This window comes from Megalopta genalis, chromosome 12, assembly GCF_051020955.1.
Source record: "Megalopta genalis isolate 19385.01 chromosome 12, iyMegGena1_principal, whole genome shotgun sequence".
NCBI lineage: Eukaryota > Metazoa > Arthropoda > Insecta > Hymenoptera > Halictidae > Megalopta > Megalopta genalis.
Genome location: NC_135024.1, coordinates 5,001,124 through 5,028,274, shown reverse-complemented (window position 1 = coordinate 5,028,274; position 27,151 = coordinate 5,001,124). Strand labels below are relative to the sequence as shown.

The 27,151-nt window shown below is 31.2% G+C and overlaps 6 protein-coding genes across 28 annotated transcripts; 2 read left to right on the top strand and 4 right to left on the bottom strand.

Moving 5' to 3' along the window:
• Positions 1–40: 40 nt before the first annotated feature.
• LOC117228956 (putative ATP-dependent RNA helicase DHX57) lies at positions 41–5,392 on the bottom strand. The gene is made up of 12 exons (XM_076525572.1): positions 4,706–5,392; positions 4,395–4,533; positions 4,121–4,305; positions 3,587–4,050; positions 2,968–3,491; positions 2,589–2,896; positions 2,038–2,527; positions 1,587–1,969; positions 1,385–1,506; positions 990–1,309; positions 300–920; positions 41–205 (listed from the first exon to the last, which is right to left on the bottom strand). Exons 1-12 carry the CDS (start codon positions 4,774–4,776, stop codon positions 62–64), a joined length of 3,771 nt encoding a protein of 1,256 aa, XP_076381687.1. The 5' UTR covers positions 4,777–5,392; the 3' UTR covers positions 41–61.
• Positions 5,393–5,546: 154 nt separating this feature from the next.
• On the bottom strand, positions 5,547–11,932 carry LOC117228953 (WD repeat-containing protein WRAP73). The gene is made up of 7 exons (XM_033485065.2): positions 9,964–11,932; positions 9,628–9,810; positions 9,376–9,552; positions 6,387–6,656; positions 6,143–6,296; positions 5,868–6,077; positions 5,547–5,787 (listed from the first exon to the last, which is right to left on the bottom strand). Exons 1-7 carry the CDS (start codon positions 10,126–10,128, stop codon positions 5,582–5,584), a joined length of 1,365 nt encoding a protein of 454 aa, XP_033340956.2. The 5' UTR covers positions 10,129–11,932; the 3' UTR covers positions 5,547–5,581.
• Positions 6,811–9,497, top strand: Elp2 (elongator complex protein 2). Its single transcript, XM_033485058.2, has 2 exons — positions 6,811–8,090; positions 8,156–9,497. The coding sequence occupies exons 1-2, from the start codon at positions 6,904–6,906 to the stop codon at positions 9,303–9,305; spliced, it is 2,337 nt and encodes a 778-aa protein (XP_033340949.2). The 5' UTR covers positions 6,811–6,903; the 3' UTR covers positions 9,306–9,497.
• A 151-nt stretch (positions 11,933–12,083) lies between the features above and the next one.
• Upf3 (UPF3 regulator of nonsense mediated mRNA decay) lies at positions 12,084–17,248 on the bottom strand. The gene is made up of 6 exons (XM_033485059.2): positions 16,972–17,248; positions 16,196–16,610; positions 15,957–16,108; positions 14,133–14,805; positions 13,761–14,056; positions 12,084–13,670 (listed from the first exon to the last, which is right to left on the bottom strand). Exons 1-6 carry the CDS (start codon positions 17,092–17,094, stop codon positions 13,458–13,460), a joined length of 1,872 nt encoding a protein of 623 aa, XP_033340950.2. The 5' UTR covers positions 17,095–17,248; the 3' UTR covers positions 12,084–13,457.
• Positions 17,249–17,837: 589 nt separating this feature from the next.
• Tmem43 (Transmembrane protein 43) lies at positions 17,838–21,310 on the bottom strand. 7 transcript variants are annotated; one of them, XM_033485158.2, is made up of 7 exons: positions 21,180–21,297; positions 19,739–19,807; positions 19,357–19,539; positions 19,051–19,283; positions 18,682–18,976; positions 18,412–18,617; positions 17,838–18,347 (listed from the first exon to the last, which is right to left on the bottom strand). In XM_033485158.2, the coding sequence occupies exons 2-7, from the start codon at positions 19,751–19,753 to the stop codon at positions 18,065–18,067; spliced, it is 1,215 nt and encodes a 404-aa protein (XP_033341049.1). In that variant the 5' UTR covers positions 19,754–19,807; positions 21,180–21,297; the 3' UTR covers positions 17,838–18,064. The 7 variants fall into 7 exon arrangements, with proteins under 7 accessions (XP_033341049.1, XP_076381857.1, XP_076381856.1 ...); XM_076525742.1 differs by having other exon boundaries at positions 19,739–19,861; positions 21,180–21,275; XM_076525741.1 differs by having other exon boundaries at positions 19,739–19,908; positions 21,180–21,267.
• Positions 21,311–21,519: 209 nt separating this feature from the next.
• On the top strand, positions 21,520–26,650 carry LOC117229010 (thiamine transporter 2). 17 transcript variants are annotated; one of them, XM_076525726.1, is made up of 9 exons: positions 21,711–21,976; positions 22,238–22,380; positions 22,483–23,486; positions 24,148–24,320; positions 24,537–24,921; positions 25,017–25,421; positions 25,688–25,880; positions 25,955–26,093; positions 26,224–26,650. In XM_076525726.1, the coding sequence occupies exons 4-9, from the start codon at positions 24,198–24,200 to the stop codon at positions 26,392–26,394; spliced, it is 1,416 nt and encodes a 471-aa protein (XP_076381841.1). In that variant the 5' UTR covers positions 21,711–21,976; positions 22,238–22,380; positions 22,483–23,486; positions 24,148–24,197; the 3' UTR covers positions 26,395–26,650. The 17 variants fall into 17 exon arrangements, with proteins under 17 accessions (XP_076381854.1, XP_076381841.1, XP_076381839.1 ...); XM_076525724.1 differs by having other exon boundaries at positions 22,238–22,397; XM_076525734.1 differs by having other exon boundaries at positions 22,238–22,724; positions 23,308–23,486.
• Positions 26,651–27,151: the final 501 nt, after the last annotated feature.

The following is a 27,151-nucleotide window of genomic DNA, read 5'->3' as shown; positions in this document are numbered from 1 at the left end:
ACTTGAGTGATGTTACCTAATTCAATACTCAACACTAAAGTGAAACATTTTAAAAACGGTTTTATTCTTTTGTTACTACATTCACAATTGTTTGTATAATTTTTCTTCCATTTTGATGATTTAAAAGATTTAAAAGTGGATCCTTCATCTTTTCTTCCAACAACTTCACCAATTCTTTCCTTATTCGTTGTAAAAGTTGACCAACCTAAACAATATTTGTATAAATGTGTAAATATAAAACAAATAAACAGTATCTGTAGAAATATTTTGTAATATTTTCAAAGTATTAACAATCTTACCCTGTGAGATTCGACACTGAATAAGATCCAACCATCTTCTAACGATATAATAGACACTCCATTATGTACTTCTATGTTCATCATCGAATCATTGCCGGAAAACAAAACTAACAGTAAGATTGGCATCATTGTGATTTCTTTAATAAATACTTTGCTCGTTTTCATTTTTTCCTGAAATACTAAGTACGGACTAGGGAAGTAACCGACGTGGAAGTTAACAGATGATGGATGAATACTGACGAAACCATCGCTTTTTGTTTGAAATTTAAGTTCCTGTGATTTAGGTTGTACCGGAACTGCTCCAGCAGATTGTATTTCAAAAGATTTTTCTGGTGTGAAAACTTTCACAACATTAGGATAAAGAGCAGCGCAAAGTAAACCTTGGAGAAGCTTGTAATTATCGCTATTGATGTTTAGTTCACACCCAGTTATTTCTAAAACTTTGTCAACATTTGGTTGTCGTTTAGGTAAATTAATAGGAACAAAACCAATTGAGACTAATAACTCCAGAAATTGATACTTTATATCCGCTAAAGTGTACAACGTGCGTGTGGATAAATAGTTTTCATTAGCGAAAACTTGTCCTGCATAATTACTGTGTGTACATGCTTCCAACCATTTCTATAACAAAATTGGAAGAATGCATGTAAATCTGTTTTATATGAATATGCACTATTATCAAATATTTACCTTATACGCTTTAAGAACAGTTAAGTGATCAGAATTGGCTGTACAAAATTCTTTTTTGGCATCTATTTCGTGTCTTTTTTCAAATGGTATATTAAATGGAGTTTTATGAGACAAACATGCAGCAATGGTAAGTGCGGAATCGAGGCAACAGAAAACTGCTCCAAATACTATTAGTTTTCCAATTCGTACATCTACAGGCAGTGCAGCAAGGTGGTGACCCAACGGAGTTAATGTACATTCAGAATTAAATGCTCCAACATCTTGTAAACGTTTAATAGCGCTATGAATACTTGGAACTGTCGGCGGTTCCATTAATTTGCCTAAAAACATATTTTATATTTTGCAGTTTTACATGATAAAAACACGGAACAAATAAAAGTAGCAAGTGTAATTACTTAAAATTTGACATGAATCTACTTTCACTCCTTTATATAGCAGCTGAATACGTAAAAGCAAGGGTTCTAAAGGAATTCTTAATATTTCGGGCACTGGTTGTGCTAAAAAATGATATTTAAATCTGGAAAAAATAAAATATATCAAGTTTTCGCGATTACAAACTGTATAAGACATTAATTAATATCAAACAACTACACATACCTATGTAAAGTGTATAAATGAATGCATACTCCAGGCATTACACGTCCAGCACGACCTTTTCTCTGCAATGCATTTGCTTGTGACACCCAACATGTTTCTAAACTTTCCATATTCTGATTAGCATTGAATCTAGTTTCTTTCATTTTTCCACTGTCGATTACAAAAACACAATCATCTATTGTGATAGAAGTTTCAGCTAAGTTTGTACTTAGTACGATTTTCCTGGCATCTCCAACATTTTTAAACACTAAATTTTGTTCTTCATTGGATAAACTTGAATGTAACGGTACAATAACAACCTTTCCAGTTTTTGGTGAAAGATTTTTATTGTCATTCAACTGATTTTTCAAGGAAATAATTTCAGCAAATCCTGGTAAAAAAACCTAAAATATAAATGTCAAATACAATATACAGTTTGACTGCTTTTTAAAGAATACTAGAATATGCTTACTAAGATAGAACCTGTTTTAGGATAATCATGTAATCCAAAAATAATCCATTCTAATATTGCCTCTATAAGCTCAAAATTAATTTTGTTGTGATCCATAACATACAAGTTTTTATGTGTTCGTCTGCTATAATCGTGATATCTACTAACAATTTGCATTAACGTTAAATTCTCGTCTTGAATTGAGTCTCTAACCTCAGCAGTGGAAATGCCTTCAACTTCAGCAGTTTCCAGATCTATTTGTAACTGTTCCCAGTCACCTTTAATTCTACGTGTATATTTCGAATTTTCTTCAAGCACGTAACTAGTCCATTCAAATATATCTTCCAAGAAGAGTTGCTCCACAGGAAATGTTTTTCCTGGAATATTCAAAATAGGAGCTTCTCGAAAGTATGAAGAAAAAGCTTCTGATTTAAGCGTTGCACTCATAAGTATTATTTTCAGATTTGGTTTTTTTTGCAACAATTCCTTTAGGAGCATCAATAGGAAGTCGCTAGATGAAAAATTGTAATGTTTAAGTAAACAGGAATGAGTTAGCAGAATAAGTAACTGACCTTTCTGCACTTCTTTCATGAACTTCATCGACAATGACATGTGTTACATCATTTAACTCAGGATTCATGGATAATCTTTGTAACAAAATTCCAGTTGTACAAAATGTTAACCGGGTTTTGTTAGACATTTTGCTCTCCAATCTTATTTGGTATCCTACTGTGTCACCTATTCGTTCATCTCTTTCTGATGCAACTCTTTTCGCTACTCCTACTGCACTTATTCGTCGTGGTTGTGTACATATTATATTGACATGTTCTTTTAATGTAGGTCTATTTAAAATCCAATCATCTAACAAAAATTGTGGCACCTAAAATGTAAGTAATGTACTACAATATTTTCAAGTTCAAATTAAAACGCCGCATAAATAATTTTAGTTACTTGTGTACTTTTACCGCATCCTGTTTCGCCTGAGATTATGGTAACTTGATGTTCATGTATCATTTCTAAAATATTATCCATTTTCGACCATGCTGGCAGTTTTCTCCTAATTTCTTTCATTTTTTTATATTTGGGACTATTTTGTTTTTCCATGAAATTTTCATGTATTGAATCATCTATTGTTAATATTTCTTCTGATGTAATATTGTTTCTATTCCTTCTATTAATAGAGCCTAATTCATGATGTGTAGCAAGATCTTCTTCTCCATCACTTTCTGATGATTTAGGGAAAAGTGTGTCATTCTGATCTAGCAATTGTTCTTTATTTTCTTTTAAATACGTTTTCATTTCATTTTCATTTTCCAAAAGAGATATTATAGAAAAAATATATGGAATGCCATCCATGGCTAATGACAATGCTTCATTATATAATCTTCTTCCTATTCTTAAACAATGTATACTCGAAAATGTACCATCATTTTTATAAAAGTAGAAAAATGGTGGTTCGTATGGATATTTACAACCTAATGAAATATAAAAATACAATGGCTTTTAATAGCGGAAAATTAATAAAAATTTTACATGTCAGTCACATGATTTATTTGATTTCATGTAATACCTTCAGGAAATCTTATTTCTAATGTAAATTGTGGATCCTCTCTCTCAGGCATTTTTAATACCTGTGGTTGTTGATGCAAAAATCTGCACTTTTTCCCAAATCTACATTTTTTTTGAATAAATAATCTGCAAACTTCTTTCTTCTCCTTTTCCTTTTCATGTTGTAACTTTATCTTTCTTATTTCTTGCTCTATTTCATCATTTCTCACTAGATAATCGAGTCTAACTTGGACAGTCCAAATTTGATTTTTTATTTTTTCTGTAAACATTTCTTCATAAATAGATTCAAGTGCCTCTTTCTCATCTTGTCGTTTTTCTAGATAGTCTGTTGTGTCAACGTTGTTACACACTTTGCTTTCTGTAATATTTTCAACTTCATAATATTTAGAAAATAATATTTCTAGAGCTTTTCCCATGTCACCTTTTGTATGTATTAATGCTTCTATGCAATGTGATTGATGAAAACTAAAAGCAATGTAATTGATTACAATGTATACTAATTTGTTAATTATAGTTTACATTGTTTTATATTTACCCATAACTTTCTAACTTAACTATTGCGAATTGTCTAGTAATTTGTTCCTCGGTTTTAGGTGTGACATCCTTGGAAGAATAATCCACTATTCCTTTAATAACTAAATTACCCCTTTCTACCCAATATTGTTTCTCGAAATTTGATTTCTTATTTTCAAATTCTGATGCATCAGAAAGCTTAAAACTCTGTTAAAAACCTTTGTTATTTTTTACTAATATATTTTAATAGATAAAGCACAATATAATAAATTAATAAAAATGTGTGCATTACATACAGAGCCATAAATATGTTTCAAAGTATCATAAAGTTGTCGTTGTGATTCTTCAGATATCCTTAATGTTTGTAGCTCAACTTTAAGTTTACTTGAAATACGAGGACTTTCAGATTTACATTTATTCTTACTTGATGAATTCCTATTACAAACAAATAAATTTATTTAATTTAAGTACATACACGAAGCGAAAGTATTATTAATACTGTCTCCTATTTAAACAGAATTCCTTTCATTACATATACATAAATCGTTAAGTATTTTGTCATGATTTTCAATATAGAAACAATTATATGTATACATATTTAACGTACGTGACACTTTTCCCAACACTTTTTTCTTCTAACGTTATGTCGTCCATCAATTGAATACTATTATGGTCCATTGTTCATAAATAAAAAAATCCACTTTTGTATAAATTAGATCAAAAGATATTATTACTTATATTTTTGAACATTTACAAAAGTCAGGTTAACATCCACACATGCAACGTGCATCTCGCAGTGACGGGCAAGCAAAAGTATAATACGTGAATCACGTGAACTACGTTGCACTAGTAGAAGACTAAACTCTATTGCAATTTTTAAAGTATGTACAATATGTACATACATATGTACATGTGAATGTCATACAGCATCATATATAGTCGTATGTATGTATGTAGCTTGGTTCTTCTTTATTAGCGTAACATAATCTAGAGCATTCTTGAAAATTACATTCTCACCTTTTTAATCTAGTTTAGATTTTCTGGAATTATATTAATATAAATAATACAGTTTACATTTCAAATGTCGCTCCTATTTCCATCAATTATACTCAACCATCGTGATCATACTGCAAAATTCTATCGTATGTATGCATGTATCTATGTATGTAATACATTCTGTAGATACAATAAGTCACGAAAATTAAACTAATTTTACATTTCTTATAAATATGAACGAATTATATTTTATCTGGAAATTCTTATATGAATTGTTTATTGGAATTTACGAACGAAGATATGTATTACGAAAATATGTTTTTGAATATGTGTGTTTTCATTCATTTTCCCGTTAACTTTTATTACAAGTATAGGTTTACGCTCAATTTTGTAGTAATGTATTGTCAATAATTTTTGCATAATACGAATACAAGCAGTTATAATAATCTATGTCATAGTAAGAAACTGAATTTTTATTTTCATCCAATCATGATTTATTTTCATTTTTATAAATAACTGCCTTGTTGTAACCACAAAGTAGTAAAAGATTCCCGCGAGGATGATATCGAGCGTCTAATACAGTTATATTCCGTGGAGTGGGCAGACATGTTGCCTTCTGGGGAGTCCATTCAAACATGTGAGCGCACTCACAAAATACAAAAAGTTGAGCACGCGTAGGATTCCATTTAGCAGCTGTAAATTCAAATAACACTATTTGACACTATTTCGTAAAGCGAAATTTAATCTTTAAGGATTTAAAATGATACACACACCTACAATCGTATCTTCAAGAAGCAAATAATCAAGATAATCATCGATAATATTCCATATCCATAATGCTGTAGGATAAAGTTGATGTTTTATGGCCAAATATTGCCCACAAAAACTAAACTCCAAAATATCGAATCTAGCAATTGAAAATCTATCAACGTCATTTTTTTTGCCGATCTTTATATTTATTGGACGTTCGCACTTTTCTTCCACTGCAAGTACATGTTACCTTACTTATAGCACTATACAAATTTGTACTTTGCAAAGTACTACTTACAAATACGTTTATTATGTAAATTTGTAATCTTGTTCGACAATTTCGTTTGAATTATGCGTTCCTCGTATACTTTGTGTAAATAATTTTCTTTAATAATTGGATCAAGATGTAATTGCAAAAGTGGCTTCCATGTTACATGATTTAACAGAACAATCTGTACAGAAATTGATGTCCACAAAATAATTTGTCTATCTAAATAGAAGATTGAAATAATCAAAAACAATATAATTTAAATACACAAGACCATTTCGTTATATCCGGTTACAGCCAACAATTGTCCACTAGGCATCCATTTTACACTTTCAATTCCTTTCAATTCTTTATGATACCCATATCTGATTTCAGATGAATTAATAGTTTGCATGGGACAGAAAGCTCCTATGTCACCCTCTAATACATCTGAATAAATAATTAACTTTGGTTCGTTACTAAATGAACACCATATGCATAATAATTCACTATTTGGTGACCAACACATTCCGTCGATAGTACGCAAACGTCCACATATTAATTTCTACAAATTATAATTAAAGATAAGGGATATTTAACACAGCATTAGTTAATAAAATACTAAGGAAAAATGTACATAGCTTTACGCCATAAACAGTATCAGTATCTAGTTACTAGTAACTTTAATTGTTGATGATACCATTTTTGAACTGACTGTCGATACGTATGTATGCATTTATGAACTACAATTTTTTTAAGGTTAGATTATTATTTTGTCAATTACTTGAATTTGTTGTTAATTTATAATAAATATGGCATCTTATATATCGTGTGCTTGTAATCGAATTCCACACTCGACTGATTGGGGAAGAAATGGACTTATTTGTTATGCATCATGCCATGCTGTTGTAATTTACGATCCGTTCGTGTCAAAAATAGGAAAAGTAAAAAACACACTTCATCGTCATAAAGGACGTATTAATACGGTACGATGGATTAAACATAGATATATAAATGTCGAATGGGAACTAATATCAAGTTCAGTAGATGGAACTGCAATTGTATGGAGCAGAGTAAATGAATGCTTTGAATGTACTTCTATTATTGAAGTTGGTGATGTGCTCACATTGAGCAATTCCTTATATGTTTGTGCTAGTGACACTCTAAACGACAAAACTTTCCACGAATTATTAATATGTACTGGTTCAGTCAAAGGAGAAGTAAAATTATGGTTGAGAAATATGTCTAACAAAGTAAAATGTCTTCAGACACTCACATTTGGAAAAAAGTTGCCAATAGAAGCTTGCTTTTCTTATTTACCAAGTACAGATTTACCATTACTAGCTGTTGCAACAGAACTCTCAACAATCGAATTATATGTATCAAGTTCTCATGTTATAGAAGAATCAAATTTTCTAAAAGTACAAATGTTAACTGGCCACGAAGATTGGATATGTTGCATGGATTTCAATCATATTACAAATGATAGCATTCTGTTGGCAAGTGGTTCTCAAGATGCTATGATACGATTATGGAAAATTTCTGTAAAAATCACAGAACCTCTGAATAATGATTTACGTCAGAAAGAACAAATGTTTGTAGCTAATGATATTAAATACAATGTAACTTTGGAGTCCATTCTTTATGGACATGAAGGCTGGATTTATGGTGTACACTGGTGTCCACAGCAAACAAATAGCAAAAATCAAATTTTAAGATTGTTATCTTGTTCATTGGATAAATCTATGATTATTTGGGAGCTGGATGAAATATCCAACATATGGTCAGAAAAAGTAAGAGTAGGTGAAGTTGGTGGTAATTCATTGGGTTTTTATGGCTGTAAATTTGATAGTAGTGGCATGAATATATTAGCACATGGGTATCAAGGATCATTTCATATTTGGCAATACTCGGATAAAGTAAAAAATTGGATTCCAAAATCTATACCAGGTGGTCACTTTTCTGAGGTCGTAGATCTTTCCTGGGATCCAAAAGGAAGGTTTGTATGCAGCATTGTAACAACGATTTCCAATGAACATTTTTACATTTGCTATCCTATTGTAGGTTTCTTGTTACTGTAAGTGCAGATCAAACAACAAGAATTCATGCTCCATGGAAAAATAAAGCATTGGAATTTTGGCATGAAATTGGACGTCCACAAGTTCATGGATATGATATGTCTTGTTTAGCTATGTTAACTCCTTACATGTTTGCTTCAGGAGCAGAAGAGAAAGTGATACGAATCTTTACAGCCCCAACAGCATTTAAGAATTCTTTAAAGAGAATTGCTAATGTTGATGATTTTGAAAATATAGTAGCTGATAGTGCATCAGTGCCAGCTCTTGGTCTAACAAATAAAGCAATGTTCGTCGAAAGTATTAATGAAAAAAAAACTGAAATAAATGGTGTTGAAGATGAGGATTACAGTCCTCCAACAGAAGAAGAATTAATGCAATATACATTATGGCCAGAGTTACAAAAGCTTTATGGTCATGGATATGAAATATTTTCCATAGCTGCTAGACATGATGGAAAAATGTTAGCAACTGCATGTAAATCAAGTTCATTAGAACATTCTGTGATACTCCTGTGGAACACAAGTACTTGGACACTAATTCAGAAACTTATAGCTCATCAGTTGACTGTTACACAGATGGAATTTTCACCTAATGACAAATACTTATTATCTGTATCTAGAGATAGAAGATGGTCATTATTTGAGTTTAACGGTAACACATATAATTTAATTGTAATCAGTTCAAAAAAAGATGGTCTTCACACTCGTATAATATGGTGCTGTTCATGGACACATGATTCATCTTATTTTGCAACTGGTTCTAGAGATGGAAAAATTGGAATTTGGAGCCCAATAATTACAAATGATAAAATCATTCCAGTTACAAGTTTAGATGTAAAAGATTCTGTTACAGCACTTTCATTTTCTATTCAAAGTATTGCTGAACACATTTATGTTTTAGCAATAGGATTTGAGACTGGTTGTATAGAGGTTCGAAAATTACAAATATGTGATAATAATATTGTCTGGTCAAAATGTATTGCATACAATACTTCGGATGCGCATCACTTAACTGTAAGAAGACTTAAATTTCGACCATGTAAAGAAGAATTAAACATTTTACAACTAGCAAGCTGTGGATCAGATCATACTGTTAAAATATATGATATAGATGTCACAAAATTAGAAGACTTATAAAATACATAAATTTTTGTAGAATATACAAAATTCATTATCTCATCTTCAATAATAATTTGTAATTACTCACTTTATATAATTTCCATGTAATTGTATTATAAATTTCTATAGTATCTTCACCTTCACTTGAAACTACTATTGCCATTTTCTTGCCATTGGGACTAAAATATAAATCACAAAAAGAAGACTTCACATTCTGTATATGATTTACATTCCGATTTTCCAAAGACCATACAGATACCTGAATCTGTTGATATTAATTATTTTAAAATCTTGAAGTGTAAATTTATATAGTATTAATGAAATTGAAAAAGTTACTTACGTTAAAGTTTGACAATATTAAAATATATTTACTATCAGGTGACCAAGTAACACTTTCTAAACCTGCACTGCCTTCAACAAGTTTATATTTCCATTCAGGGTAATGAATGGAGTACACTTGAATAATGGTTTTTTTTATGTTAGCACATAGAGTATATTCACTATTTTTAGACCACTCTAAATACTGTGATAAAATGAAAGGCAAATATGTTGTTTCAAAATATTTTATTCAATGCAATAAGTAATTAACATTTTAATCGTTTATTTTATACTACTAAATGATTGTAGAAGCTAAATACAAATAACATTTTTGGTTAATTTAATGTCATACACTAACCTCGATTATGTCTGAAAACACAAATGAATGAATAGATTCGAACGTTTTGCTACTTTTTATGATTAAATTTGTTTGATATGCGATGGCAATAAATCTGCCATCTGGAGAAAATTCACATAATTGATTATTAATACGGTATAAGTATTTTTCTACTTCTAACGACATAGCGACGCCGTAAAATTTTGTACACAATCACAAATGTAATAAATAAAATGTGTGATCGTGATACATATAAGATACATGCAATCCTACCAATCTAAATTAACAATGTACGTTATTGTTCTTAAAAAATGTATGTATATAGAATATGTACATATAATACACAACAAAAGTATAAATATATTAAAGAAAAACTGTAAATTGAATTACTAAAATTTTAGGTTATTTAGAATTTAGATTTTGTAAAATGTGTCTGCATTGTTGCCAGTTGGTACTATTGAATTCAAAAATTTAATACTCCCATGCCTGTTTAAAGTTGTGCGTAGCATTTCGTTGTTAATATCTTAAAAGTGTTTTCAAGATTTATAGGAAATAAAAGTTTTGAAGTTTCTGATACAGAGGCAAGGTATTTGATGACAAGACGTTAGTAATTATACATGTATATTGATTAATTAATCAAAATGACAGTCGACTTCGTGATTTCCGTAAACAAAGATGAACTTTTGGAATCAAGAGAGAATGAGCAGTTTTTCGTTGAATTCATCATTCCAATTTGGATAATTCCCCAAGCTTTAGGTAGTATTTATAGAGTGCTATTTTTTATTACGTATAATATATTTTTTTCTTCACCGATGCAAATAGCAAATTATGTTTAAATAAATTCATAATAAATTTAATATACCTTTACAGAAACGAGATCAATACTTCAAGAATCGATTTTATTCTAAAATATTTTAATACATTTTTGTCTATAATGATTTATAGTAATAAAGTTACGTAGTAAGAATTATATGTATAGGTACATACTGAATAACCATTAATATAATATATGTATATCCGATAATTAGGAACTGATTTAAATACAGAGATTAAATCTGCATGGTATTATTTTAAATGGTTAAATTTTATGACGCGTTGGCAGGATACATAGGCATTGGTGTTGTTCACATGATTATTGAATGTGACTGTAATGGCTTAATGAAAGAAATAATGAAGGAAATTGATCAATCTGAACCTTCTGAAGCTGATAGTCAAAATATTTCTAAATTTCTCGAAATTATCGCAGTTATTAAACCGGATGTAATAATGGATTACCTAGCTAGTGAAGTAATTATCTTTATGTTAATCAGATTACAAATATACATTTACAATTTTATATTCATTAATACTGCCCATTCTTCCTCGATTAAAGGAATCACAAAATCCACCGTTATTTTGATTAATTAATCAAATACCTTATTTCTGTATCAGAAACTTCAAAACTTTTCTGTGTTAACAACGAAATGAACGAAAGGCTACGGCTACATGCGCCAGTGGGAAGTGTTGCGTGATGACGCAACATAAATAGCGATAAGAGGGAAATTCGAATATAAAATGTAACGTTATGGTCATAATTGTATATTTTATAACTTATGTATATTTTCATCTAGCCGCAAATTGCTTAGAATAGGTAGAGAGAGAATGAAAGAGAGTTCCCACGAAATTCCTCGATGAGAGTTTAGTCGGCAAGACTAATTGAGGGATGCAGGAGAAGTCACATAGCCTTTTGAAAGAGGCTTGTAGACAGAGTCATAGCTCTGAATCCTCCAGAATTGGAAGTCATAAATCCTTAGTCGAGGACCTCTCAGATCTCTCTCGTTCAATCCACGATCTCAAAATCTTCGAGAGTAACACCACTACATTTTGATAGGCCTTTACTCTCTCGTCGCGCGAGGGAAACACTCACGCATGCCCATCCTCGTGCGGTGAGGACCCTCACCCTCTATACTAATGATAATTTTATCAATTAAATGTGTTTAACGCGATCATTGATTAATTATTGGAAAATATTTAATTTGAATTACGACTAATCTATTTTATATTTTTCTTTTAAATACTTTTACAAAAACGGAATTACAGCTGTTTATGTAAAATTAAAATCATAGAAATATTTATTGTAATGAAATTATGAACACTTAATGTGACATTTAATATAATAATTATAATATTGCACATGATATATACATATGGCATTTTGACATAATATACTACTGTAAATTACGACACACGCATACATACGCACATATACAAATTACCTTGTGTAGGAGTACTCATAATTATCTTTAACATTAAGTTATGTAATAGGAACTTAACAATCAGATTTCGTAGTAGTAAAAAGTATTAGTTACATGAGTTTCATACAACTATTTATAAGTATACCAGTCAATTGTCAGTATTCAATTCTCAAATTTTTGTACATTATTTGTTATGACTAGCTGCATATTATATGATTATTCAAATTAAACTTATTTATTACAAAGATGCATCACAAAATTTTTATTTGATAAAGTGAAATTGAAGGATACTTATATCACAAAATAAGTAATCGACCAGAAACATAATATACAATATGCCCGCGCTTCAGTGTATACAGACAATTATTTTTTTTAAATATTGAAAGTACGAAGACAGTTAATATAGCATTACATTACACTTGCAGTGCAAAATTTTGTATGCCTTTCATATTAATTAAAGGCAGGTTTAACAACAGGCAGGTTTCGTTCTACTTAATGAAATTTATAAAACTGTAGGAATCAAAATATAAGTCTATATGAACAGTTTGCTTGTACTTTCAATATTTTAAAAGGGTATTTCAGTCTAAAACGGGATATTTTTCAGCTAACTTATAGTTTTTTTATTATAAAACTATCATTACAAAAGTTTTGTTTATGATTTTATTTATGTTGCAACAAAGTAAATTAAGGTCAATTGTTGTTATGCCTGGTACTACAGTTAAAAATAGATAAGAAATTAAAATAGTGGTATTTGATTGACAACATTTTGAAGATCGAATATCTATTTTTTATCGACTTTCTTTTAATTTTTGTGACTTTTAAAATTGAAACAGAAACTACATACAGAATATTTAAATTTCAAATTTTTATATTTTCATCCATTTTGATAACCTAGAAATACGGTTCCGGGACTAAATTTTGAAAATACTATTTCTTAAAGAAAATTTTAATAAAAAAAAATTCTGATCGACACTTAAATGGATAGGAGATAATAATCTGTGCTGAAAAACTTCATATTGACAAATTTATCTGCAGTGAATTAATTCAAATATCGTGAACAACCTTTGATCCCATACTTATACGTGCATATATTTATTCAGTTTATGATTCCATGAGTTTTTCTGCTATAAGTAGGTCACTGTATTTTATTATGCATTTGTGTACAATAGATACACTATATGTTACTGTATGTCGCAAGAGGGACTAGTGTAAAAATCTTTCATATTAACACAGGTTTCCACAGACGTATCACTTAATGAAATTTATAAAATTCAGTGTCTGTTATACTAAATCACGACTAACACTACGTTTAAATGTCATAGAACGTACTTCTGTCCCAGATTTTCCTGGTTTAGAAAGGTTGGAAGGGTTGAGATTTGGAGTTGGACTTTGCGAAAGGGATGCTCTTTCGTCATTACTCGATTTTTCTCGTTCTAATCTTTGTTTGCTGAATTTTCCCATTCCCGGACGATAAATCTCCATAGCAGGACGATCCTGTAAATATTCAAAGAAAAATGATGTTTAAATTTCACAAAGTCAAACAAATTATTTTTAAATAGTAAAAGTAACACAACGAATAGACACCTTATTTCTAATTCTACGTTCTAATCGCGGATCTTTTTTATCTTTTTCTTTTTCTTCATTTTCAGCCTTTTGTAAATTATTTTGATCCCCCCCATCTAATGATTTGTGTCGCCTTAAACAATTTCCATCTCCTGTGCCTCCATCACCTCCACTTTCAAGTGAACTGCGTCTCTTTGTAATCTTTGAATCTTGCTTTTCATTAGAATCACCATCATCATTTTCTTCTTTATTGATATATTCTGTAGATTTAGATTTTTCGATATCTTTGTTAATTTCGTTAACAACTGATTTAGTTTCTGTAAATATTTGAAAATGTTCATCATATTGAACTTACAGAATGTTTTTGGACAATAAATTTTTAAATATTCTTACCTCTTTTTTTCTGGTCTTTTAGTTGCTCAAAATCTTGTATAATTTCTCCTAGTCCTCTTTTCCCATTGATCTCTTTTTTTTCGATGCTTACACGATTTTCAGTATCATTCTTGTCAGTTACACATTCTTCCCTTTCCCTGAGATTTACATAAGAATCAACCTGCAATTCTTTTCTTTGAGAATCCTCCTCTTCACTTCTTAACTTTGCACTGCCGTCAGTATCGATATTGAATTCTACATTTTGCTTTTTCGTTTCTGCGAGTCTCTTCTTTTCTTGCCTCATTTTTTCGTAACTTTTACCTCGTTTTTCCTCGATCTTTACTTCTCTACAATCTTTAATATCTTCTTTATAATCGTATTTCCTGTCATCTTTCCCATCATTCTTTCTATCATCTTTTATAATATCTCTCTCATCGCGTCTTCCATAAATTTTTTTGTCATCGTGACGTCTCTGATGTTTTAAATCCCTTTGATCTTTATTTCTATCATCAACTCTATCTCTATAGCCTTTTGTTACAGGTTTGGAATCTCGATCTCGAGATACTTTTTCACGTATTTTATCATCTTTTTTAATTCGATTTTTTATGTCTTTAGGTGAAAGTTTGTCTCTTTCCTCCTTATTTTCTTTGTTATCTCTACACATTTCTTTATCGAGATCTGGATTTTTCAATACCTACAACAGAATGAAATTTTCATATTAAATAATACATTGTTAACTTGAATAAGAAATTTTAATTCAACTTATCATAATCAATTTTTTGATAAATTACAATAAAGTAACACAAAAATTTTACTTCGTTTTTCTAAAAACAATTTCTTTTACAAAATTTAATGTATACAAACTAGTCGACAATAAATTAATTATATCTTAATAAATGTATACAAATTTAGCACATAATTATTATACAGAAAAAGTATATATAGTATGGACCGAAATCGCATAAGTGAGAAATAATCCTTTTCTCCTCAAAGCTACTTTAACATGTAGTAAGTAGATAACATAAATTTCCATGTTAATCATTTGTAGTTCCAGTTTCATGAATTTTTATGACATGCTGACAATCCTTTTCCACAAAGAGTTTTGAAAGAATAAAGTTTCTGGTAATCGAATACAACATTACAACTTCTTGATTTTGATACTTCTGCTGGTATTTGCATTTTCCACGTTTTATGTAAATTTGTGAACTGTGATTTTGATAACGAAGAAAAATAATGGTTATTTTTGATGTACTGTGATGTAAACTTGGCATTATTATAAATATAATTGTTTTTCATGTTATTGCAATGATCATAATTATGTTTTTTGCAATTGGTGTCTTTATCTTTATAATTTCTTTCATAAAAGTAAAAGAATTTTGGTTGTTTATGGCTATAACGCCAATGCTCATTTATATGAGGCACACTCCTAACACAATTTACATATACTTCTGTGCTTTCACTTCTGTAAGACTGCTGTTGCATGTCCAATGAGTTCTTATGCAATGGTGTTGTATTTAAAGTTCTAATACTGGATACTTCTTCGTTATATTTATTGGGTATATTTAGATTTTCAATAGAATGTTGAAAATACACATCTTCCGACTTGATGGTTGAGGAAGTAGAAAGGAAGAAATACTTGGTCTGGTTATCTTCAATGTTACATATGGACTGCAGTGTGAAAAGATTAGTATCAGCAAATACAGTAGAGAATAATACTTAATATTTAAACTTAACACCATTGGTAATACTGATTTAAACTTTTATATTCCATACTGTATTTGGCATGCTGAAAGTCAGTTTCAGATGTATAGATTAATAAAATACAAGTAAAAATTAAAGTATTACCTTGGATATAATAGGGTCGTCTTTTGTTCGTCTTCTTTCTAAATCTCTCCTCCGTCTTTCCTCACGTTTCTCATCTCTAAGACGTTGTTTTTCTTGCTTACGTTGCTTCACATATTCTAAGAGTGGTGTAGTCGTAATTTTTTTTGGTGTATCTAATTAAAAATATGCAAATGTAAATCTATACATACATAACATAAATACAGATGTATTTCTTTTGTACAACGTGGGAAACAACTTACTATCTGGTGGTTGATACGAATACTCTGTTTTCGGCTGGGCTATATTGGATTCAGCCTCTTGATTTTTGAGACTTTCCAAAAAGCTTACATAGTAAGGATCTGATTCTATAGTACCACATTTTAAATCCTTCTTCTTCCCAACTCTTTTTTTTGGTAACCTTTGGAAGGGTGCAAATTCTACTACTGCTGGATATTCTGTGCCTTTAGAGTCAACAAATACGTAATTGTCAAATTTTTCTCTAAACATAAAAATGTCTTGTTGTTCCATAAAGTTAATATATGCACGAGAAAAGGCAAATTGTCCCATAGACATGTCAGCTTTTACAAAACAAAGATAATCATGCTCTGGTAATGGAGAAACTTGCTCCAAGAATTGATCCTGGGTCATACTTGGAGGCAATCTTCTTATTACTACCTGAAAATATATTTTATATGTATTATACATTCATATTTCTAAGTTATTACTTTAATGAAAATCAAATACTTTTCTGTTTTTATTCAACAAATATGATATAGAATTGTTCCATATAATTAAGTGAAAACACTTTTTAATGTTGATTACAATATTATTTTTGTTATTGTACACCATGGACACTTTATTTAAAATTGTATACAGCACTTTATTTAATGCACATTTTAAAAAACATTCTTTTTCAAAACATTGTAGTGTAAATTCTTGAAAGTGAACTATAACTGTTTATCAAGTGTATAATACGTTACACAGTAGAAAATTATTTTCTCCTAATATTATATTATTATTATTTAATCAAGAATACCTTTGTCATAGGTCGGCACTTTTCTTTTTTACTGTCTTTAATTTTTCCGACATCTGGAGAACTAGTTTGTGCCTCATTTTGTGCGGCAGTCTCAGATTGTTGTGTTTCTTCGGTCATTGTCATCTACATTTATTTAATTTCTTGACAATCAAAGCTCATTCACTATCACTTCGAATCACTCTGATTAAAGATATTAGATTAGAGCATGCAATTTTCTTCGTATCACCAAAATAGACGCTTCCGTTTACAAAGCTTTCGCGGCCATCTTAGTTCACTCGAATATAAAAACTACTAGGTATGCATTGGATGAAGGGATGAAATGTATGCATTCTGATTTACTAGGGAGTTTCGGGGAGTTTGTATAAATCTAGGGAATTAAACTCCTAAACTATAAAAATTATTTTATTGTTGACCATCTTATCCAAAGTTGATGGTAAAAAATATTACAATTTTCTAAAAGTACATATACAGAGTGTCCCAAAATTATGGTATTTCCGGGAAATGAGAGGTTCCTTGAAATAAGGTCATTTGAAATAACTTTTTCCTTAGCGAAAATGCAATTTTGTTTATAAGTTACTAACGAAAAACAGTGACCAATGAGAGGCGAAATCAGCTAGCGCGAGGCGGCCAAGCCAATGAGTGCCTTGCGTCAGTCGAGCTTGCCTCTTATTGGCCAGTGCTTTTTGTTAATAACTCGTGAATGATGCCTCGGAGAAAATTTTTGTAAAGAAGAAAGTTACTCCGTATGACCTCCGGAATCTCTCATTTCCCGGAATGGAACACCCTATATATTAATAAAAGTAAATGATACTATTTTAAAGAAAGTTATCTTGATACATATCATTTAAAAAATTTGACGATTCAAATTATTATTTACTAAAATAGTTTATTGTTTACACTCCATTAACAACTTTTAATATGCGACGAGAATACAAAATCGTTAGTATTTGTGTAAATAATACAATTAATAACGTATAATACTTTTTAAGAATTTGTACTTTCTGTAAAATTATTTAAATACAAATAAATATGAAGAAAATTGTTTATAAATAAATGTATTTGTATAAATAATATATTAGTTCTTGATCAATATTTATAACCTTCTATAATTATCACGTTGTTGCGTCTGAGATCCTGATGTCAAAGTAGAGTATATAAAAGGTAAAATTGATGCTAGTGCTAAACAAAGTCCAATCACTGGTCGATACCATACCCAAGCAAATCCTATCACTAATAAACTAATAGACATGGAAACTGACATTTTTAAAGATTCAATTGCAATAATTCCACATAAGAACGTTGAATTTAAAATTACTGTTCTTAATATGTTTGCTAAACATGTTGCTGCTAGAAACAAAACCAACCACCCAAGACCTCTGAAATAATCATGAACTTATTAATAACGCATATGATGAAAGCTGAAGATAATTAATAAATTACCTAATACTCCATGTACGCCAATAGTTATGTACATGTTCTAAATGGAACATTTGATCCACTGTCATCTTGTGTTTCCTCTGAAGTAAAATTTCTTCACCATGCGATGTAACATATGGTACAATAATTCCCTTTTCTAACATACCAACTATAGAAAAGATTTCTCCTGCTTTTCCTGCATAGGAGAATTGTATACGTATATCTCCTACCTATAAAAAAGACCTATTAATTTTTTTATATTTGTTACCTTATTCAGAAGCATAAAAGATATACCTGAGGATTCCACAAATCTGAACTATGATAGTATAAGCCAGAATGCATTTTAATATCTTTACGTTCTGGTCTTTCATCGCTGGTGACTTCTATAAAGTCACTAAATTTCTTCTTCATTTCACTTCCTAAAGTAAATGCTCCAATTTTAACTTCATCTGCAATTTGTATTTGACTTTTAATAGGCATTTCTTTTGGATTATGATGACCAGTTCTAATATAAAATTGATCAGAATCAACTAGTTTATCTTTCCATTCTGTTGTATAATAGTAATGCTCTTCTGTTACTTCGCCAAAACTAATATACAAAAATTATTACAGTTAATGTAGACGACATAATAGACTACTTTTTCAATGAAACTAGTAAAGTACCTTCGTTCTTCTTCTATCTCAACCCACTGGTACATCTGAACTCTTCTCTTCAATTTAACACTTGATACAATTACTCCATATTCAGGTTCAGTTAATGGTTCAGATATTTTTAAGGGACCTGATAAATGTATTAATCGGCCTTCATATTCAGGTAATAATTTAATAGTATTTGGAAGGACTGCTACATTACGCAAAGCTTCATCCAAGGAGTGCGCTACCTTTACTGCTCTTCCCTATAATATTAACAATATATTTTTGTAATATTAATATTTTTATATAATAAGAAAGAATAGTATAATTACAAACCTCATTCCAAAATAAAAGGCACATGCCAGTTGCAAACATAATGAGTCCAATAATAGCAGTGAGCCAGGACTCTCTAAATTGTTCAGAAACTGTCATTGGAATATTCATAGGTGCAGGCTGCCTTCCGTTGACTCGATTTTGATGAAGAGGCTCAGCATTTACTCTTTGCGGTTGTCCATTTTGCTATGGAAAAAATTAAATTTGAATATTACACAGATTTACTATCTCTCGAATGTATGTAAAAGTTTTGATATTGAGTAAAGGAAATGTATTTGAGATAAACGTTACATAATCTATGCTATATTGTTTAAAAATCGCAGTTCAAAATCCATTCAGAAAATATGAATTATTAAACATCAAAGCATGTGATTTTCCTACTTACATTTGCGCGATACATTTTAATAGATCACATTATACGGTAATGACAACGTCCGACTTGCCGACTGAAATTCTTCATTCAGAATAACGTTATTCATATAATTTTAGACCAGTACGAATCTGCAATCTGATGAAACCTGATTTCCGAATGACTTCATAATGAAGGTATGAATACTGTCCAATCAATTGTTGACACAATTAAATTTTTAAACATGACATGCAAGCATAAAGAAAGCCATGTTACAAATTTTTATTTTAAACTATTTCATTGTTACAAGAGCAAAATATGTACACAGAGTTATCGTTGTCACATGCGCAATGTTATATGTTGTTACAGTGTGACGGTCATCAAGTCACCACACCACTAATATTGGGATAAAAAAAATTTATGTGTGCATCTAATCAAAATACAATTTTTGTAGATCGTCTATAATCTATATGCATCAAAACTACACCAAAGCATGCGAGGAAATTGGTAATATTTTCTAGACCAATAAATACAGTTCAAATTGTAAAAGACCTTTAAAGAATGTGTTTAGAAAAAGTGATGCGGATGGCATGAGCAATCCGAACTACATACAGTAATACTAGTAATAATAATAGTTTTGCAAGACTCTCTGGCCGCAATACGCTCCGTAGGAGCAAATAGGACTAGAAATTGCTTTGCTCTGATTGGCTGATTATTCAATGCTAAGACACGATCCACTGCGGATTGGATGCGTAATAAAATGGTGGGGATACTTTTAAAAGCTAAGAGGGATAGAAAAATCGTGCAAAACCTGAGATATTACATACATACTGTAGTTAAGTATGAATATATGTATATGTATATATATTTATAAGGACATCTGGTGAAAGGGAAGATAAAAATATAATAAAGTAGATATGTATATAGAAAATATAGTTGAGCAGTAATTACATAAACGGAACTCTGCCTATGATATACACATGAATATGAGTCAATTCTTGCTTACACATCCTAAATTTATTTTTAAATATGTAGATCAGAATTTGATTATATGCAATTAGAATTATAGAACTCAAAAATAATAATAATTTTCACAAGCATGTGAGTATATTGTACATACACAGAACTAGAAAATTGGATACATATGTATTTAGTTGTAATTAGTTCATTTCTGTACTTATTTTCTGGCAAAACAAAGACTATTGTAACTAAATTTTATCACTGATTATATGATAGGTAATAAATCTGAATAAACATTGTTATTAACTAAAATTACAATACTTTCTTTACAAAAATTGAATATTTAGACAAATGAAAAACGATGGCACGGAGTATATTATTTTATTCTCATTGAACTGAAATTTCTATGAAAATTTTTGATATTCGTGACCCTAAAATTTTCGATCTACGTATGTACATATGAACAGTGTTGTCACTTGTATTATTTCATCATAAGATATGCTCGTTGCGCCCTTACAGTTCACATATGCTCGAATTTTAACTTTGCTTGCGAGATAAGAGCGTCCCTCACGTCTGCACGATGTCCGAAATCCTTTACAAACTTCCTATTCCTACTAAAAGGCGAACACTGAAGCGGTGGGAATACACCGTGTAGCAAAAAGCTGACCTACGCGTCATAGCCATCACGTGATGATGTGTAGGTCAGCTTTTTGGCCACAATGCATCCTCACCACTTCAATGTCCTCTTATCCGAGACTCTCCGGTAGGGGAAAAAGGAGCTTGGGGATGTTTGCGGGGAGTGCGACGTCCGGAGAGCCCCACTCGCCATCAGTTCCCTGGCAACATTGCCCGCGAGCTCAGTGCAGTGCACATGTAGACCTCCCAGCATCCTGACGTTCATGGAATTTTCACTCAAAGTTATGACAAGGTTATTCGGAATCTGTTCCAAATGGGGAAAAGATCTCACAAGTAGGATTGGGCGATTCCAATGGATTGCCAATGGAATTTGAGAGCTCTGATCATAGATAGGTACACAGTTGGCTTGACCGTCATCAACCGTCGTGAAGCATGTAACGTGGACTATCATGCCAGTGATATCCCCACTACTATCCCCACCCTGAGTCTCCTGCGCTGGTTTACGTCGCAATCTGAACACACTGGCCCAGTGATTGTGCGACCACGCGACTGTGCAGTGATGGTAGCTGATGGTAGTGGTGGCGGTAATAGCAGATAGCAGTTGTAGTTACGAAAGCAGTGTATGTCAGTGTGCGTATGGTGACTGGTCGTGACCGCTCGATTCGGAAGGAACACGGGGTACCACTTATACTTAGTAATACCTCAAGTTTTGCAAGACTCTCCGGCCGCAGCATGCTCCGTTATCCAGAATAGGACTAGAAATTGCTTTGCTCTGATTGGCTGATGTCTCAATGCTAAGACACGATTCACTGCAGATTGGCTGCGCAGTAAAATGGTGGGGATACTTGCAAAATCTAAGGGAGATAGAAAAATCGTGCAAAACCTGAGGTATTACTACATGTTCTTTAATTTTAAAACAGTTTTTCAATTGTCATTTAGGTATAGAGAATTTTTTCCAATTAAAATTCAATATGATTGTGACCACGTGTTCGTGAGTCATCGTGAGTGGTACATCCGCGACCTACAGCGATCGCGTCCGTAACTGCATACTGTGCCTTGCTCAGGAGGAGTCAACCGTTACGGTACGCGGGCAAGATAGGTATTCCTACTCGCTCCGCCTGACATGCACGCTCGTAGTTTCCACTGTTCTATGACATTACCGAAACCATTCCTACTGCGTGTAGTATTTGGGCGACCACGGGGAGCGAGATGCTGCGATGGTAGTCAGGTGGCGTAGTCCTCAACATCGCCGTATTGCGTGCACTTGAGGCTGATAGGAAGGGATCATTTCTGCCAATAAGGGAAACGCGTTTGCTCTACTCTTCTGCGATGACGTTAGAATGAATGGAATAGTGGGGATCGGTCTTACACTTTTCTCAGCGAACTTCTTCTGTGCAAGGCACAGTACTTATGTATGGAGGTGACGGTAGGGTCAAGTAGGATAGTGCAGGTAATGCAACCAGTTACTGTGGACTGGCCAATTACTATGCCTTTAGTTTATTTTCAAGGATAACTAAATGTTTATCGAATAAGACATATTAAATTTTTTTTATTTCAACACAATTAATTATTCGTTAAAATTAAAGATCAATATTCAGTAAAATAAATCGTTCTAGGTAAGATCACAATGTTAATTGAATTGGTAAAACGTATTAAAGAGCAGAAATATAAAATTTTATTAAAGCAATCGTCTGCAATGTGAACTTGTTAATGACTTATTATGGGGGAGTGCAGAAATTGAAGCACAGTATTCGGGGAGGGAGCACAGTAAATGAAACACAATATTCAGAGAGGGAACACAGTAACTGAAGCCCAATATTTGATGTTTATAGATCATAGGCACACAGTAACTGGTGTCAAAACTTTTCTCTTTCTTTCTCCTAATATTAAAAGAAAGTTTGTTTTATATATTTGTTTCATGGGAAAATTTATATTGGTAGAGAATCTGTGACATTTATTTTTAAGTACTTAAGAAATGTCAATTAAATTGCTAAAGTTGTTTTTAGTAGCGAAACCTCCTGAAGTCCACCAACACGGCACAGTAATTGGCTCCTCTACCCAATGCTAATTTGCATTTGTGAATTGGGAAGAACTGCAAGAAAGTGGGAGAAACAAGTTTATACTTTTATTTAGTATAACATAATTAATCAATTTAAATTATGTACAAACCTCACGATCAGCAATGACAGTAAGTGTAAAATATTTTGTACATTGGTTTATAGATGCGATTAATATAAATTGCAATTTCGCAAAATTACTTCTGTTGTAGATACTAGAGATCCCTATTTCAAACGCTTTTTTTTGTGACAATATTTCCAACAGTAATTGAATTTTTGTGTAAACAAACATTTTTTATTGATACATAATGTTATGAAAAAATTATAATATTATTGAAGAAACTCCAAATGATATCGTGTTTTCATGCTGTCATTTTCATCTGGGAAAGCTCCTCAATTCATTTGTAATACTTTTATGAGAGTACAGTAATAGGACCTATACTTGACACCTCTAAGCCATAGCTTGATCCGTTAGTAAGGGTTAATATAGAAATCTTCTTTGCTCTGATTAGTTGATGATTCAATGTTGAGATAGAATCCACTGCAGATTGCATGCGCAATAAAATGGTGGTGTTGTGTGCGTCATATTAGGGAGTAAGAAGAGCGTGCAGGAGTAGGTCCCATTACTATATATTGAAGAATGTAAGTTTCAATTTTCATCACAGATCTTTAGCTTTTTAATACACGTTCGAAATCGGGACCTCTAGTAGATACATGATAAATATTAAATTAATTTTAATTACACTTGATGGTGGTGAGGGTACCAAGCATAACAAGATTTCAATTTTAAAGAATGTTGTTAGAACATGGTCTGAAAACGAAGAAAAACAAAGGTTATTAAGATGAAGTGGATAGTAATTTCATGTATTTTATGTGTATTTGGATGTTTCAAAGAATTCAGACCTTCCGAATCTTTTGTCACTGATTATTTTACTGGCCCATGGAAAAATTTTACAAGTGTTCAAGTGAGTACGATCTGAATTGTGTGTTACATTTATTCATAGGCATGAAATCTCCTTATTTAAATTAATAATTTTAGAATTTGTTTATTTTCTTAGTGTGTACAGAATGTACTTTGTTTGTATATGTGATTAGGATATTTTTGTTTGTAAAGATATGTATGATTCTTGTGTAACATGTTTATATCCAATAAAGGATTGTATAAAAATATAATTTTTCAGGTGAACCACGAAATTTTTCCTGTCTCTACATATTCTTACTTTGCAACATTAATTGTTGTGTTTTTAATAACAGACTTTGTCCAATATAAGCCTGTCATTATATTATGTGGTCTATCTGGTGCAATCACCTACGTTTTAATCATTTTTGGAAAGAATCTTTTGACTATGCAAATTATGGAGTTCTTTTATGGCTTATTCTTTTCCACAGAAGTAGCTTATTACACATATATTTATGCTAAAGTTGATAAAGAACATTATCAAGAAGTAACAAGCCACACAAAAGCAGCATCTTTATTTGGTCGTTGTATGTCTGGTATTATTGCACAATTAACAGTTTCTTTTGATATGTTGGATTATCATCAACTAAATTACCTTACCCTATCAGGTATTGACATATTTTTACTTATATATTTTTTGAAAGTAATACGCAGCTCGTTGAGAAGTTATAAGTGTTCACATAAAGTAAATTGAATTTTTTAGCTGTTACATTTGCAATGATTTGGGCATTTTTTTTACCTCCTGTTGGAAAGTCTATTTACTTTCATAGAAAAAATGAAAATTGTATTTCTGAAGTAACCATTGAAACAGCATCAGACCAACAGTTGACTCCAGTACCACAATTATCTGAAGATCATATTCAATTTGACTCTTCCAATAAAAAGGTTTCAATAGTGAAGAAAGTAAGACTAGCTTATGCTTTATTGTGGAAAGATTTTTTAGAAGCTTATTCGAATGGACACATAGTTAAGTGGTCATTATGGTGTTCCTTCTCAACTTGCGGATATTTGCAAGTTACTGGTTATATACAGTTGCTTTGGCAAACTGCAGTTTCTCCTCAAGATAAGATTTATAATGGAGCTGTTGAAGCTCTTTATACAATCATAGGTGAGTAAATATATTTTATTGTATAAGTTTAATTTTTCACCTTATATCATCGAGAAATGTAAAAACACGTAATGTTAAATTCAAAATTTTTCAAGCTAATGCTTATAGAGTTTTATCAGTGAAAGATAATTAAATGATGACAATACAACTTCAGTGATAATAGTAATTAGGTGGATTTTCCTTTACTTTAGACTTGTAACTTGTAAAGATTTTTTTTTCATGCAATGTTACTACTTACTAATAATATATTTTACTTTTATAAATAGGTACAATAACAGTATTTTGCATTGGAAAAGTACCATTTAATTGGTCTTTGATAGGAGCCGTTGTGGTATCATTTATGTCATTTATGGAAGGCATTTTATTAGTAGTTTCCTCGTACAGTTATAATATTTGGTTGCTATACCTCTCTTTCATTGTATTTGGAATTATTTATCATACAATGATCACTGTTGCAAGGTAAAATTATTCATTAATGTAACTATTTGTCTTCACCATAAAACGATTCCATTAACTTATTTATTTATATTTAGTTTTGAAGTTGCAAAGAATATATCAGAGGATAGTTATGGCTTAGTATTTGGAATAAATACATTTCTTGCACTTGCATTACAAAGCATATTGACAGCCATTGTACTGAATGAAAACTTAGGATTAACTCTGAGGTGTCAGGTGACAAATTTTGTTCTTATTATTATAACCTTTAAACACTCAAATAACATGATACAAAATAATTATTGTGTATTTTTTAATAACCAAGAAAGTATTTATATACCTATAAATAGAACATTTTTCTTTTTAGTATTTTATCTATGGGGGTTACTTCATTGTGATAGCAATGCTGTATATAATAGTAGGTATTTTTAACATTGTTCGTCATTACAAAAGTGGCAATGATTTCAACATATGGGTTAAGAACAAGGAAGCTGTGACTGATTTTCAACCTAAGATGGAAGAAAAGTATTTAGAGTGACAACGTTCTAGTTGAGATTTTACTTCTTGATCTTCGTTGTTGAAAATTCAACAATGTTTTAGCAATTTGTTTTGTGATCGCGTGAAACTTAGCGAATATCATAGAAAAAGTCTAAGTCGCAGCGATAATACAGCGACGACTAATTAGATTGTTATTTCTTCTTGTCGTTAACGAAAGAAGTAAATTAAGAATGTGAATGACTATGTGTATGCGATTTGTTCCATTTTATACAGAAATATAGTTGTTTATTACCTTATCAAGCATTGTTTTTATGTAAGAACATTACTCATTCCATCCGCGTTCCATTATTTTTAAGTTTTACGTTGTTCCAAACAATATGTTCATTCTTCTTTAGTGGGACTAAGTAAGAATTTAATTTTATCTAGAACTGGTTCTCTACATTTCTAAAAGTGAATTAACTTTGTAAGAAGGGTTTTATAAGTTTTGCCACTATCTTTCCAATTGTACAATGTCGCTTACAGTCGAAGTTGTTTGAAACAAACATTTGCCCAGTTCATGTCGAGGATTTGCGTTCTTGTTGAAGCGTTTGAATAGCTTCCACCACAATACACAATCTTGTACTGTTTGTCTAAACTCCTGAATACCGTTGTCCATTGTATCGTTTTTTATTATAGCAGAGATGGATTTCATTGACTCGTTCTCGATCATTTTCGAGAACATGCAAGTATAACTATCGCAATCGTTCACATTGTCAAGTAATTTCTCAAGGAAAAGCGTGTCCTTCAAGCAGATTTGA